Source organism: Rhinoderma darwinii, chromosome 6 (genome assembly GCF_050947455.1).
Source record: "Rhinoderma darwinii isolate aRhiDar2 chromosome 6, aRhiDar2.hap1, whole genome shotgun sequence".
In the NCBI taxonomy this organism is placed as follows: Eukaryota; Metazoa; Chordata; class Amphibia; order Anura; family Rhinodermatidae; genus Rhinoderma; species Rhinoderma darwinii.
Window position 1 is genome coordinate 123,469,312 of NC_134692.1, and position 16,503 is coordinate 123,485,814.

General features: G+C 42.6%; 1 protein-coding gene across 1 annotated transcript; it reads right to left on the reverse strand.

Moving 5' to 3' along the window:
• Positions 1-5,311: 5,311 nt before the first annotated feature.
• On the reverse strand, positions 5,312-16,112 carry LOC142656451 (parvalbumin, thymic CPV3-like). Its single transcript, XM_075831384.1, has 4 exons — positions 16,052-16,112; positions 12,209-12,341; positions 8,749-8,858; positions 5,312-5,471 (listed from the first exon to the last, which is right to left on the reverse strand). The coding sequence occupies exons 1-4, from the start codon at positions 16,110-16,112 to the stop codon at positions 5,446-5,448; spliced, it is 330 nt and encodes a 109-aa protein (XP_075687499.1). The 3' UTR covers positions 5,312-5,445.
• Between the last annotated feature and the right edge of the window lie 391 nt (positions 16,113-16,503).

Sequence of the window (16,503 nt, forward strand, 5' to 3'; positions counted from 1 at the left end):
CTTAGATGCCATGGCCAGTATTGACCGCAGCATCTAAGGGGTTAAATGCCTGTGCTCTAAGTTAACTCTGATCCTGACTATTTAGACCTCATTCAGATGGCCATGTTCAGTCCACGATACACGAACAGTATGTCAGCTGTATTTCCCAGACTGACCACAGTTTAGGGAGCTGGACTCCCAGCATCATAGTTATCTATGATGCTAGGAGTCCAGCTCCCTGAACTGTGGTCAGTCCTGGAAATACAGAGGGCGTACAGTTTTGTAATCTCACAGGAACTGTATATTCCATGATGTAAATGTAGAGGATAAGCGGGGAAGGAGTTAACGGGGTACTCTGACCATTAACATTTATGGCATATCCGAAGGATAAGTCACAAATGTCTGATAGCTGGGGGTCCCACTTCTGCGACCCCCATATATTTTGGGAAAATGGGGCTCTTCTGATGCTAGCCGACAAGGGGAGAAGAAGATGGAAAGAGCACAATGAGCATGGAGACTGGAGAGGGCAGTATAAATTTATGATGTATACTACAGATAAGCCATAAGTGTCAATGGTTTCGAGGCGTTTTCATTCGATCGTAACGATAATTGGGCAGTATGACAACTGAAGAGAAGCAACTAGAAATCTATTGTTTATTGTTGATCTTCATCGGTTGTACTGGCGTAAAAATTGTTAGCTTTGGCAAGATCTGTAAATGTGAATACCACTCGTAAATAAAATTGTTACAAGCCATTGCGAGAGCCATCATTAGGCAACAATGATGCTCCTTGCTCGGTGAAGAGGAAACCTCCCACTATCATACCTCCAGCTGGCTGCAAGGATCATTTCATGGAAAAGTCCCAAAAAATCATTGACAATGATATTTCAAAACCTGAATCATTTATAATATATATATTAAGTCTTTAAAACTGTTCAGGAACAAAACAGTACAGCGCTCACTCGAGCGCTTCTGCCGCTTGATTTTAGAGATCGGTGGGGGTCCCAGTGCTCGGACTCCCACCAATCAAAACTTCTGACATGGCAATATGACATATGAAAAGTTTTTTGAAAGTTTAGTTACCCTTTAAACTTTTTGGTGGGATCTTGCTTTGGGGCTTGCGGTTGGGGGGGTTACGGTCAGTTCACAAGTTGCGTAAATACAGCGGATTTTCCATAACGGAATTCGTTGCAGAAAATCTGCAGCATAATACACAGAAGCAGCTTGGCCGCCGGGTGTTAACGCTGCCAGCGTCACGACATCACTGCCCATATATGAACAGTGATGTCAGGAGGAGAGAAGAAGTCCCAGGCAGAGCGCTAGCTTCGGGACTCCGTCTCTGGGGAAGCCCCTGACATCACTATCCATATATGGACAGTGATGTCAGGAGCAGAGCAGGAGTCCCAGGCAGAGTGCTAGTAGTGCTCTGCCCGGGACTATGGCTCTGGGGTTGCTCCTGACAACATTGTCCATATATGGACAGTGACGTCGGGGGCTTCCCCTGAAGCGGAATCCCCAGCCAGAGTGTCAGGAGGGGGCTGTGTGGCACTACCAGGGAGGGGGGCTGGGTGGCTCTACCAGGGAGGGGGGCTGTGTGGCACTACCTGGGAGGAGGGGGCTGTGTGGCACTACCTGGGAAGAGGGGGCTGTGTGGCACTACCTGGGAAGAGGGGGCTGTGTGGCACTACCTGGGAGGGTGGGCTGTGTGGCACTACCTGGGACGGGGAGCTGTGTGACACTACCTGGGAGGTGGGGGCTGTGTGGCACTACCTTGGAGAGGGGCTGTGTGGCACTACCAGGGAGGGGGGCTGTGTAGCACTACCTGGGCTGAGGGGGCTGTGTGGCACTACTTGGGAGGGGGAGCTGTGTGGCACTACCTGGGAGGGGGCTGTGTGGCACTATCTACAGAGGGCACTAAATTTATGGGGGGACAAACTGTGGCCTAACTTCTATATGGGGGTATAAACAGAGCCTAACGTCTATATGGGGGCACCAAGTGACCTTTTGTGCCATTTCACTGCCGCCGTGAGTTCCCCCACAAAGGGACCTACTAAGTCTGTGTCGCCCAAGGATCTACATAAACCTGGAGCCGGCCCTGATCCCATGTGACCGCAGCAGCGGCGATCACATGGGATGCAACATCATCCAAGGAGGTCAGCCTGGATGACGTTAGAGGGCCTGCCTCATCGGATGACGTTTCATCCCATGTGACCGCCGCTGCAGCCAATGACAGGATGAAACATCATCCCAGGAGCTCAGCAGCTTTCTGCAGCAGACATTCCAGGCGAAAAACTGCACCACAGTTTGGTATGGTTTTTCACTTGGACCGTGGCCCGGTGGTTGGGGATCACTGGTTTAAAGGACTTTTCCAGTTTTATCTAAATAAAGCCTAATCACTCTATAAATGAAAAGTTCTGCAGCTTACTAATATACTTTGTGTTTCCATTCCTCACTATTGTCAAGATCTTTGTTTACTATCAGTAAATTGAAACATTCTTGTTTACATTCAGAGGCTAAAAATAGGTACATACCTTGGGACTTATCTTAAATAAGTTCTAATAATTGTAAAAAAAATATTTATGTTTTTCTTTTAACTGATATATCTTTTTAACATTACTTTTTTAATTCATTTTAGTTCATTCAGTGAAAGCAAGCAGATATAATGAAAATGGTTAGGAATTGAAACACAAAGTATATTAGAAAGTAGATTTGTATAAGACCCCATTCACATCACGTTTTTGGCCTATGTTTAGCGTATACACTAGTAGAAGCTCCTGATGTTAAACGTAGGCTGACAGATGGCTAACATTGCCACTCATCACCATTAGACTATTATGGCATCCAATTAACAGATATGTCATGAAAAGCTCATAATGTATATGTTTAACATACACCTGTGACGTATGCTATACAGTCCCCTGTTAAAGCAATGTATACTACGGGTATGAGTTTTTTTGGGTGTTCCTGTTGGATGAAATAGCGTAGTCTACTACACTATTACATACCTCACAATTTTCAAGTATCGCAAAGAGGGACAACCGCTGCGGTGTGGCAAACTTTTTCCCTTTTAAGACACGCCTCTAATCCCGCCTAATCGCCGCCTATACACACCCACTTCAGCCCACACCGTATCATGCTCCCATAGTGCCTCCCACACAGTATAATGCCCTCATAGCTGCCACCATACAGTATAATGCCCCCATAGCTGCCCCATACGGTATAATGCCCCCATAGCTGCACCCATACAGTATAATGCCCACACAGATGCCCCCATACAGTATAATGCCCCCATAGAGTATAATGCCCCATAGTGGCCCCCATACATTATAATGCCCCATAGCTGACCCATACAGTATAATGCCCCCATAGCTGCTCTTATACAGTATAATGCCCCATAGCTGCCCCTTACAGTATAATTCCCCTATAGATTCCCCCATACAGTCTAATTCCCCCATAGCTACCACCATACACTATAATGCACCCATAGCTACCACCATACACTATAATGCTCCTTTAGCTGCCACCATTCATTATAATGCCCCCACAGCTGCCCCATATAGTATAATGCCCCTGTAGCTTCCCCCCTACAGTATAATGCCCCTCTAGCTGCCACCATACAGTATAATGCCCCCTAGCTGCCCCTAGTGCCAGTGACCACATACTCTGCCTGATGAAGACGCTGGTTCAGCATTGAAACGCGTAGTCTTTTACAATAAATTATTTATTTTTGTATTTCAAAACACTGGAACTGCTTCTACCTTTATTGCCAGCAGTGCCGTATGTGGTCCACCAATTTTTTTCTTCCTTAAAATACTTTACAGTGGTAGCCACCTCCAGTTACCGGATGGGGCCTGGCTGCAGCGGTCTAATGATACCTATTGCATTATAAGTCTACAACAGCGTTGTGCCTGTGCTAGCACAACACCAAGAGGTGAGCTCAATTGACCTTCCTCTATTTTATTCTATTACTTTTGGTGTTCTGCACTATGTGGCACTGTGTGTTTTTTGCCATCTTCTCCAGTGCCCGCATAGTGCCACAGTGCCCATGTAGATAGTGCCACACACAGTGGTTATGTAGATAGTGCCACAGTGTCCACTGTAGATAGTGCTACACCCCCCTTAAAGATAGTGCCACCACCCATGTAGATAGCGATACCCCCCTTCCCCTGTAGCCATTGAGACTCCCTCTACGGGCGGAATCCCAAGAGAGAGCGTCGGCAACGCCACGGCCGGGGATTCGTCTCTAGGAGGAGCCACAGATGTAACTGTCCATATATGGACAGTGACGTCAGGGATTCCCTCTAGCAGCGGAATCCCCGGCCATAGCGCCCACAACGCCGTGCCCGGGGATTCGCTACAGGAGGAGGTGGAGCCACTGACTTCACTGTCCATATATGGACAGTGACGTCCAGGGCTTCCCCGGGCTCAGCGCTTAATGTAGCGCTGTGCCCGTGGAGTCCTCTGTACTAATGCTGAAACAGACAGCTGACGGTTCGTTGCTTCAGCATTGGATTTAACTGTATTTGCGTCCTGAGGACGCAGATACAGTTGGCACTGGGAGTCCGGGACATACCACTGGCCGTCCAGGACAGCGGGACACCGGCCGAAATCAATGACTGTCCCGCTGAATCCGGGACAGTTGGGAGGTATGCTATTTTATACCTCAAGGATAAAAAGGTATCCTGACGTATACCAGCCTGACGGAGGCCGAAAGGAAACTCCTTTGCCCTCCTTGGGCTAATGGAGCCCTATGGACACATTTATGGACCCAAAAAAAAAAACTATTTGACCCCCATCCAGCCTGGAAAGATGGACGATGGTCGGCACATCCAGCCTGAGAATCCTTGGAGACGCCTGTTCTGGTGATAGGTATCTGCATCTATCAGAGGTTTATTGCATATCCCGTGAATATGCCATAAATGTCTTAGATGGGAATACCACTTTAATTTTCATTGTTTTTACTACGGTATTCACTACCATCTACTGCTCTAACTTTATTGTGGTTATGCATGACTTGCTTACTATAAACAAATTGAGGGATATTTAGAGGAAATGTGGAGTACTTGCCTACTATAGGGGGCGACTCCGGACATTTTTTGGCGCTGATTGCGATGCGGTTTCCACGTCAAAATCAGCGCCAAAAAACTCAGTGTGAACAGGGTCTAACAGGTATGGATTGTCCAGAACCCGTTTCTCGAACTCTTAACAACTTTATCAATAAACAAAGTGACACAATGATATATATGGTGTAAATGATTTATTGGTCAATAAATACAGTCAGTGACTATCAATACATTCCACATGAAACAGCACCCTATTCCATTAGATGCACCAAGCTGATTCCTGTGTTCCCTTGCTGAGGAATGATATGGATGTGATGTGATGCACGCCTCATTACGGCCTCTACATTCCGTGTTTCCTTGATAAGTTCACTGAGTTAATTGCATGACTGGAGTCCACAACTTCCTTAAGAATGAACCAGTTCTAGGAACTCTACAAGAATAGCAGAAAGTAGATTTAGTCACTCATCAACGTTATAATTTATTAGATAATAATCATAAACGTTACAAAAGGCTAGGAAATCATCTATTAGCCAGAGTGGAGAGCTCTGGAGGGCCCAACATGTCTCTGCATTATGCAGACACCTCATTGATTTAAATGGGAAGTGTGTAATACTTTATTTCCCCTGTGGTGGTGCTGCGGGCAAATTAAACACATGCTGATGGACTCCCCCACAGTTTACATCTTATTGCTGGGGGTCAAAGCAGCAGAATATCCTGTAATCTCTTCTAAAAAATTAGGATGAGCTTTTGTATAAAACTGGTTATAGAAAAAAATATATTATTTTGAAAAGTTACAATGTTTTGTATGGTCAAAAAAACCTTTCTGAGATGTTATGCAAATTTGTTCTGATGGAATTAAAAAAATATCTGTACCTCTTGTGTTTAAAAACACTCATTTAAAGAAACATTCCCTGTCATCCACTAGTCCAGAAATTAAGATTGTCTGGCACTTGGATCATCAGGAATCTCAGAAGAAAACCTCACAAGACCGGGACAGAGATAACCAATTATCAGATTACTCCATCTATCAGTGGCAGTCACATTTTTATGGTAACATTTTATTTTGGTTGTATCTTCCTTGAAGTTATCTGCTCTCCGTACTAAAACAAGAACGTTTTCTATGACCCTCCAGTAATATTCGAGAATATATAATATTCCAGACCCTGCTAGGATCTAAAAATGATTAAAGAGGCTCTGTTACCAGATTCACAAGTTCCCTATCTCCTACATAATGTGATCGGCGCTGTAATGTAGATAACAGTGGTTTTTATTTTGAAAAACGATCATTTTTTAGCAAGTTATGAGCAATTTTAGATTTATGCTAATTCGTTTCTTAATGCCCAATTGGGCGTTTTTTAACTTTTGACCAAGTGGGCATTGTAAAGAGAAGTGTATGACGCTGACCAATCAGTGACCAATCAGCGTCATGCACTTCTCTCCATTCATGTTCATTTGTTCTCAGCACAGTGTGATCTCGCAAGATCACGATGTGCTGTCACATACACCCAAATTAACTTTACTGAAGTGTCTTGAGAGTGAATAGACATCACCTCCAGCCAGGACGCGATGTTTATTCACACTCCCGACACTTCAGTAAAGTTTGTGTGGGACTTAATCACAGCACAGCGTGATCTCGCGAGATCATAGCACAGCGTGATCTCACGAGATCACGCTGTGAATGACAGCACAGTGTGATCTCGCGAGATCACACTGTACTGTGTGAGTAAGTCCCACAAAAACTTTACCGAAGTGTCGGCAGTGTGAATAGACATTGCATCCTGCCTGGACGTAATGTCTATTCACTCTCAAGACACTTCAGTAAAGTTAATGTGGGTGTATGTGACAGCACAGCGTGATCTCGCGAGATCAGGCTGTGCAGTGAATACAGATGGACATCAATGGAGAGAAGTTGATGACGCTGATTGGTCACTGATTGGTCAGCGTCATACTCTTCTCCTTACAACGCCCACTTGGTCAAAAGTTAAAAAACGCCCAGTTGTCTATTAAGAAACTAATTAGCATAAATCTAAAATTGCTCATAACTTGCTCAAAAATGATCGTTTTTAAAATAAAAACCACTGCTGTTATCTACATTACAGCACTGATCACATTATTTAGGAGACTCTTATAATCTGGTGACAGAGCCTCTTTAAAAATATTTTTTTCCATATCTGGTGGTTGTGTCCTGTCAGTGGTTTCATATAATAATGAGTTTGTAGTGTTTACATGCTACTTTTTTTTCAAAGTTGTTTTTATTCAGTTTACAACATTTTATCAACAACAATACAGCATCCATTCCAGTTTCCAATAATATACATGTCATAATAAGGCACAGTGGAGTGCCAGCCACGTTTACCCAGATCCAAACCTCCGACACCAAGGTTTCTCACTGCAAGATAATTGCCCGGGCCTCAGTCCTCTGGGACTCAAGTCTCTGAAGTCTATGTATCCACTGAGTATAGGCCATCAACTCTAGTTTGTGAACCCCAGCATAATAATGAATTCCCAGCATGGCTGACTACATGCTACTTTTATGCCCATTCTACAGCGACTCCAAAAGACGTCACTGTAGACAAAGCACCTTTATGTTATTGGTTTGTCCTTACCACCCGATTGATTGGCTTTTTTTTTACTATTTAACCCCTTAACGAAGACCGTCTTTTCACGGCAGGCGTTGCTTTGTCTACAGTGACGTCTTTTGGAGTCGCTGTAGAAGAGGCTGATGAGCACTCATCCTCTGAGCAGGAGCTGTAACTAACAGCTCCTGAACATAGAGCCACCTGCTGAACACAGCTGAGATCAGAAAACAATCCGACCCTAGCTGTTCAACCCCTTGATTGCCGAGGTCCGTGATGGAGCCATGATTAAATGGAACTCCCCTCTTTGATTGCTTCACTGGAAACCCAGTGACGCGATCAAAGACCGGGGAATTCGTCGGCAGCAGCCCTGGGGGCCTAGAAAGGACCCCAGGGCTGTCTGTTCAGTTTGCCTGCTGTTAGGGCACACTATGTGCTGCACTAACAAAAGCCTGTGTCATAGTAACACAGTGTAATGTATTAGTATACAAGATTATGCTAATACAGTATAAGTAAAAGATAAAGTTATCTCTTAATGGGATTAACATTTTTTTTTTTTTAATTAAACATATTTTATTGCCCATACATTACATAAAAACAAAAAACCTACATATATTAGGTATCTACATGACCGTAATAACCGGAATAATTAATTTAACAGGTTATTTAGCATAAACTTGAAAAGGATTAAAAAAAAACAAAAAAAAAAAAAAACAATGCAGAGAATCTGGCAGGGAATTCCGGCCGAAAAACCGCACCAAAATGGTGCAGATTTTTGGACAGAATTGCTACTGTGGAAAGCAGAGTAGAAAAAAGAAAAAGTCAATACTTACCGTCACTTGCGTTGTCATATTGTGGCTTTTACCTCCCCATTGAACTCAATGGGGAAAAATCGCAACAAAAGTGCAACGGTTCCGCAGCAAAAATTGACATGCTTCGGATTCAAAATTTGCACCGCAGATCATTTTATGCACGTTTTCTCAGCTAAGTTTTTTCCGCAGCATGTGGATCCTTCTACTTTGCCGCTACTGTAGTATGCTATGGATTTTCCGTAATAAAAATCCACAGCTAATCTGTCCCGTGTGGAAATACCCTATATGTGATGTTTGATTAATACACAGTACTGCTCACCATCAGCTCCAATTTTCCCATCCCTGTCATGGTCAGCAGCACCTATAAATTCTCTAGTTTCTGTGGAAGTCAGTTCTCTGGCGCTTGGGTCGAAACGCTGGAGGAAGAACCTAGGAAAAAAAACAAAAATTAAAAAAGATTTTAAAAAGATCTGCCTGGAGTAGATGTGCTATCTGCTTCCCCTTCCCCCCTGTCCTCTCCGTTACAATGCATGCCGAAACATAAGTCTAATAGGAATCTTACTCTACAGGGGGCTATCACTACTGTATTATAGGAGACCGAACTGTTTCTCACAAGATCATGGAGACCCAAAGTGGCCAATGTCTGTTGTTGGGGGCTATTGCTTTTATGGGGCACTGCCAAGCAAGTTCTGTATGGTTGTACTTTGTACGTAAATCTAGGTTTGAATGCAGTCATTATAGTTAAATTTTGGGAATGAAGAAAGACTTTGGCAAATTATATCATGCAAAATGAGCTTCTTAGCTACGTCCACTGTAACACTTTTGGACTAATTTTATCCAGAACTGTATTTGATTTGCTATTTTAATTGTTCTTTAAATTTTATCCTTCCAGGATAAAACTACCTATAGAATCCAATCTCCTGCTCCAGTGGGAAACGTGCTATTCGCATGTATGGGATTTATTTGCACATGGGCCAGGACAAAGTTGCACATGACAAAGTCTACCTGTAGGAATCTTGTGCTGCCATTTGTTGCACTAGTGAGAATTCTAGCGTAGAACACCCCGTAATATGGCATACGCTGGAAAATTCCACAATTTTATTGATCACAGATTTTGGAGTTAAAACCCATGTTCCGCTATATAAAATTGGAGGCACGCTGAGGTGCAATATGGGGCTACAACAGTGTATGGGTGCCATATTATGTAGTTTTTATCGTAGTTGTTGTGACGGGATCATCTATCTATTGCTGTCTGAGATGTTGCTCATTTCCCTATATTAGGCAGCAAAAGTTTGCTAGTAGCTAGCGGGCTAACTTTTATTGATCATATAAACTTTATACTTTAGGCACTTCTCAGTGACTGCAGTTCAGCAGCATTGTCTGTAAGGCCTTGTTCACACGGCGTGTATTTGATGCATTTTTGATGCGTTTTATGCGCCGAAAAACACACGTCATTCTTTATTCCCATTGACATCAATGGGAAAATGCATTGTAGTACATACAAATGTATGTTCATATTTCCCATAGTCAATGGGAGTCCTAATTATATGCCAAAATATGCGCCAAAAACGCGTAAAAAAAAATCGACAAAAAAACAGTGTAATTTGTTTTAAAAAAAACTTATTATTTGCAAAATTATGAGCATTTTTCTAAATATGCTAAAGTAGCTCTACTTGCCAAATAGGAGGTGACTCTTTTTTTTCACTCTGGGCAGTAATCTTTTCTGTATGACGTTGTCCAATCGTCATACAGCTTCTCCCCCTTCCCAGCAACACGTGTGATCCTATAGCATACAGCTTCCATTCCCGACTGTGTATTCAGCTGGTGATATCTCCAATTGTTTCACTATGATACTGGTGTCATATGAAAGATTAGAATCTCATCTTTCATATGCCATCAGAACCGCTGTTCTAGGTGGTCCACAGGCTGAGATACAACTGTTTTTAGTGATCGCCCTTCCCTCCAGCCTCAGTCTCTCCCACTGTGTGAAGCAGCTTCATGCTGATAGGACAGCGTCAGAGGCTGTGAAGTAGCGCCACCTCAGGAGAATCGCTGGTGTTGACACCCACTTGTTTAGTGTAGCCTAATTTGCATATTTAGAAAAAAGCTCATAGCTTTTAAAATAATAAACGTTTTGGGACACAATTTTCACTATTATTATCAGTGTGACAGCGCCTATTATATTAACTAGGAGATTGGGCATTACTAAACTAGTGACAGATCCTCTTTATCTGATGTAGAATTTTTAGTTTTTTGTGGAGTTCTGATTTAATTACTTAATTGATTGTGACTCTCCTTTCTATACAATGTGATTTCCATATCACGTGGAACACAAACCTGTCTGAGCTTTAGGGCAGATTCACACGAACGTTGCGTTTTTGCGCACGCAAACAACGCGGCGTTTTGCGAGCGCAAAAACCATTTGACAGCTGCGTGTGTCATGCGTGTCTGATGCGCGGCTGCGTGATTTTCGCGCAGCCGGCATCATAGAGATGAGGCTTGTCGACGCCCGTCACTGTCCAAGGTGCTGAAAGAGCTAAATCTTTCAGCACCCTCGACAGTGAATGCCGAACACAACAGCGAAAAACATGTAAAAAAAAAGATAAAGTTCCTACTTACCGAGAACTTCCCGGCCGTTGCCTTGGTGACGCGTCCTTGGTGACGCGTCCATGGTGACGCGCCTCTCTTGACATCGGGCCCCACCTCCCTGGATGACGCGGCAGTCCAAGTGACCGCTGCAGCCTGTGATTGGCTGCAGCCTGTGCTTGGCCTGTGATTGGCTGGAGCTGTCACTTGAACTGAAGTGTCATCCCGGGAGGTCGGACTGCAGGAAGGAGACAGGAGTAATCGGTAAGTTAGAACTTCGTTTTTTTTTTACAGGTTCATGTATTTTGGGATCACAAGTCACTGTCCATGGTGCTGAAACAGTTTAACTCTTTCAGCACCATGCACAGTGAATGTCTCCCGACGTCGCGGACCGGAAATTTTTTGGCCGGGTTCGGCCAAAACGAGTTTGGCCGAACCCGGTGAAGTTAGCTTCGGTTGTCGGGGTTCGCTCCTCGCAAAGACACTCCGTTTGGATGCTTGGAAACAGAAAAGCACGTGGTGCTTTTCTGTTTCCATTCATCCTTTTGACAGCTGTTGCGCAAACACGCAGTTCGCACGGAAGTGCTTCCGTGCGACATGCGTGGTTTTCACGCACCCATTGACTTCAATGGGTGCGTGATGCGTGAAATACGCAGAGTTATTGAACCTGTCGCGTATTTTGCGCAGCGAACAAACGCTGCGCAAAATACACGGACTGTCTGTACTGCCCCATAGACTTCTATAGGGCATTGCGTGCCGCGCGAAAACCACGCGCCCTACACGCTGCCAAATCACGCTCGTGTGAATCACCCCTTAAGGAGTTTTGCGTCTTCTGACAACTTTGGTGTGATATATTTTATGTCACTTCCTGCAACTTTTACTAAGTAAGTGTAAACAAACTTTTTTTTTCTTGCATTCCTTTGATGAATCTTAGCAATAAATATACGTAACTTGAAGAGTCTTAAAAGAGTTTTATGTTCAATACATTTTTTCTAAAGTAGGGAAATTCCTTAAAGAAACTTTTTTTTTTCTCCTAGGTGCAGGTAATGTCATGGTATAAATGTAGAAAGCCAATAAGAAATAAGCACCGAAGGTGATTGTATTGCTGTTTTTTTTACTTTTGGGTTTTGATGTACTGGAATGCAATATTATAAGACATTGCAAATATTATTCTTAGAATCTTTATGGCTTACTTGAGCTCTTCCTCTTCAATGAACTCACTCTGATCATTATCTAGAATTCTGAAAATTTCTTTCACTTGAGGACCAGTCTTCTTAGTCAGACCACAAGTTTGGAAGAATTTTTTGAAATTGAAGGAGTCAGGAGCTGGAAAAAAAAAGTTGTTAGTTCTATATCACTATTTAAGGCTCTGTTCACATCTGCATCCTGGCTTCTGTTTATAATGGTAACAAGATTGTGAGATACAATGAACAGGCACGAGTAGTGTGAATACTAAAGAAAACAAAGGAATGCTGCAAATATGTCAACTCTACCAGTACTAATTGTACAGTATATAGAAAGCTCAAAAAGGCCCTGTTCGCGCAGTTTTTTACAGGCAGAAAAAAATCTGCCTCAGAATTCCTTCATTTTTTGCCACGTTTTCGCTGAAGCTAGTGCAAGGACCGCAGGCAAAAAAAAACAAAACGCATTGAAAAACGCTTGAAAATGATTGCCGTGGATTTTTTCTGCCTCCCATTGATTGCAAGAAAGGACATGCCATTTTTTTTCCAGCCTGGGAAAGAAAATGCCTCTGCTGATTTTTGGTGCAGATTCCAATCCACAATCAGCGCCTAAAACCTATGTGAACAGGGCCAAAAATATATTTAAAAAAAAAGACAAACAAGCAAAAGAACACATAAAAATGTGCACACCCATCTATTATTGTAATAATATGGACTTTTGATAAAAACATTTTAAAAAAACAACCATTAGATCTAGATCCGTAAACAATAACAATGGACCTACTGCAGTATTTACCCGTAATAAGGTGTGGAAAATCCAACGGTCAAAAGAAAATTATGTTGGAACATACAAATCAATGCAAAAAGAATCTAATGTTAATAAATATACATATCGAGATATTAAAATAAACCTAAACAGAATCCACCAAGGCTACATCGAAAATGTGTAAATGCCGGGGTTTGGGAGCGCCCACCTATTTCTCTACTCTTTTATCTGTGTAGTGAATGTTATATATATATGTGTGTGTGTATATATATAAATAAATATATATATACTGTATGCTAATATTTTCAATATAACTCCTTCCAATGAAATGAGTATACTGGTCAAATTATCAATACACAATAAAATGGGCATAGTAATAATGTGACATCATGATAAACGGAAAATAAAGAAAAAATTCCCAGTAAGAGAAAAAAAGATGTAAAAAATATTAAACATAACCCGAGATACTACAGTCTAAGGACTTCCCCGTGCGTATCACTGCCTCCTAGTGCAGTCTATAACGGAAACAGTGCCTGATTTGTCGTATGACAGATATCACCGCCGCATGACGGACACCATAGACTTAGGCCCCATGCACACGACCGTGCAGTATTTACGGTTAGTAAATACTGCATGGACTGCCGCGTTGTCATCCGTATTTGTGCACCGTGCTCACAGTAATACGTATAGGAGCAGTAAATGCGAAAAATAGGATGTGTCCTATTTTTTGCGGGTCATTTCTACGGCCGGGACACACACCTGTAAATACATGGGAAGGTGTCCGTGACCGGTAGAAATTATTGTGTCAGTATTTTATCCGCAATTACGGATTCATGATTGCGGATGAAAACTACGGTCGTGTGCATGGGACCTTATGCACCTTATTTTTCCCCTTAAATAGAATGGAATGTGCGACGCAGATGTGGACAGAGCCTAATATGAACATGATTCAAGGCAACTATTTTTAGACACAGACAATTTTCATAGGAAAGGAGAATATCTATCTACAAGGGGCCCTATCTACAGGGGACTCTACAGTTGGCACTATCTACAGGGGGCACTATATAAAAGGGTTCTATGGGGGGGCCTATCTACAGGGGGCACTATCTATGGGGGACTTTTCAGGGGGCACTATCTACAGGGGACACTATCTACAGAGGACTCTACAGGTGGCACTATCTACAGGGGACTCTACAGGGAGCACTATCTACAGGGGGCAATATCTACAGTGGACTCTAGGGGGGGCTCTATCTACAGGGGGCACTATCTACAGGGGACTTTAAAGGGGGCACTATCTACAGGGGCTCTATGGGGTGCTAGCTAAAGGAGGCTTTACGGGGAGCACTAACTACAGGGGGCACTATCTACAGGGGACTCTATGGGGGCCCTATCTAGAGGGGGCTCTACAGGGGGCACTATCTACAGGAGGCACTATCTACAGGGGACTTTATAGGGGGCTCTATTTACAGGAGGCTCTATGAGGGTCCCAATCTACAGGGGGAAATGTGTGTGTGTGTGGCTTGCTATGCACGCCACACTATCCTCCACCATTCTCACAGTGCACTGCTTAAATAAATGGGCTGAGCACAGTTAGGATATTGAATGTGTGCATATAGATCTAGACGTAATGGGTGAGTTTAATATAATGTGTGGGTAGGTAGGTATGTACGCTTATGTCATTATATACATAGTGTGGTAATCCAGTTAAATATTCTGGACAGGGAATTTCTTTATTTAGAGCCCACTTTAATATAGGGTGTATTTGGAATATCGTAATTGTTTTATTTTATTAGAATCATCTGAGCGCTCTGCACCTACTGCTGTGATCAATGCTTCCTGCCAAGCTGAAGACAGCTCTTATAGCCGTTCTATGTGAGCCATCTTCAGCCTGATGATGAGCGCTGATCACAGCCGAAGCAAAACGCTCAGCTGAGCGCTTCTGCACCTTTGATTCAGCAACGGTGGGGGTCTCAGCACCTGGACCCCCACTGATTCAAACTTTTGATGTGTCTCTGTGACATATCAAAAGTTTGATGAAAGTGTAGTTCCTATTTAGCGAAACACTTCAGGAAAAACTGATGTTATGCCTATTGCGGGGCTTGAGGAGGCAGTGCATGTTATTTAGAAGTCATGCAGCCCTTCATGCAGGCACTGGGGATAACACAATAGGGCAGATTTACTATTGTTGTTGTGTCCGAATTCTGGCAAAAGTTGCGCCTTTTTTTTTGGTCGCATGTCTGTTTAGACAAATTTATTATTGATTTTTACCAAAAAGATCAGATGTTTTCGCCGTCCTAGACATTTTTCAAAATTTTCTAGCAAAAGGGAGTGCACATTAAAGTTCATGATCTGCTTAGATGAGTGTCCAAGCGAAGCCTTGAGTGGCTGAAGAGCGAGATATCAGGTGAGCTCCACTGATGGATTTTACACTAAAGGGGACTGAGCAGCCTGCAATATATAAGAATACATGCAGGCTGCAGAAGACAAACATAACCATTTTTCAATAAAAAACCAACTAAAGAAATGTTATTTATAACACAAAATTGGTATAATGCAATAGAAAAAAATTTGATTCAAAGGTGTCCATAACCTATGGGGCAGATTTATTGAGACTAACACTTCATACGCCACTTCGCTATCTGCTATGCTTGAGTAAGATGCAACACACCCTCAACTGGTAGCGCCCAGTTGTCAATTTATTCATACATTGCTAGGAGGAATAACAGAGGAACGGCACAACACAGAGTTCTAAGAAAATATGTTCCAGAATTGTTATTTCATGTCGATTACAAGTATTAACTGAAATAGACATATCAGGAGAGGCGACAGGTCCTCTCTAAGCTAAGTCCACATTTATACAATATAATAATATGTGCCTAATGTGCAAAAATAAAGTATTTAAAAAAAAAATCAATGTATTATCGTATACTATATATATTCATTTATGTATTTGATTTGTTGCCTTGTCAACCTGCAAATTGAAAAAACTTCATTAGACATCTCCAAAAAATGTACTAGAAATATTTTATTGTAATGTTGCGTTTCTTTTTTTTTTAATATAACATTTAATTAAAAAAATCTGACTTTACCTTGGCACTCCCTCAGGGCAGCAGCAATATCAGAAGAGGTGAGAATATCGGTGAGGGTCATTTTGAAGCTGGTAACAAATGCTACGAATGTAGGAAATATAGTTATTAAAATATTGATAGATTTGAACAATAACAAAAAGTCATCCCATAAAACAGATCCTATTAATAAAGAGGTTTTTTTTTCATGAAGATGGCTATTATATGTAAGCTTGCCCAGCGAACTGCTATCCCCCAGTGATCAGCTGTTATCACCAGGGGAAGCCATATCTGGTTAAACATCTCAGCAGCGTAATAAAAAAAATAAGATACCATTTATATCAATTGAAGGGACAATCGGGTACTGCAGAACAGCAACCATTCTTACATAGCGGCTCTCCGTTTCTGGCTAACAGTGGAAGGCCCCGAGTGGGGTCCCCCCTCTATGACGTCCATATGCCCTAATAGGGCATATG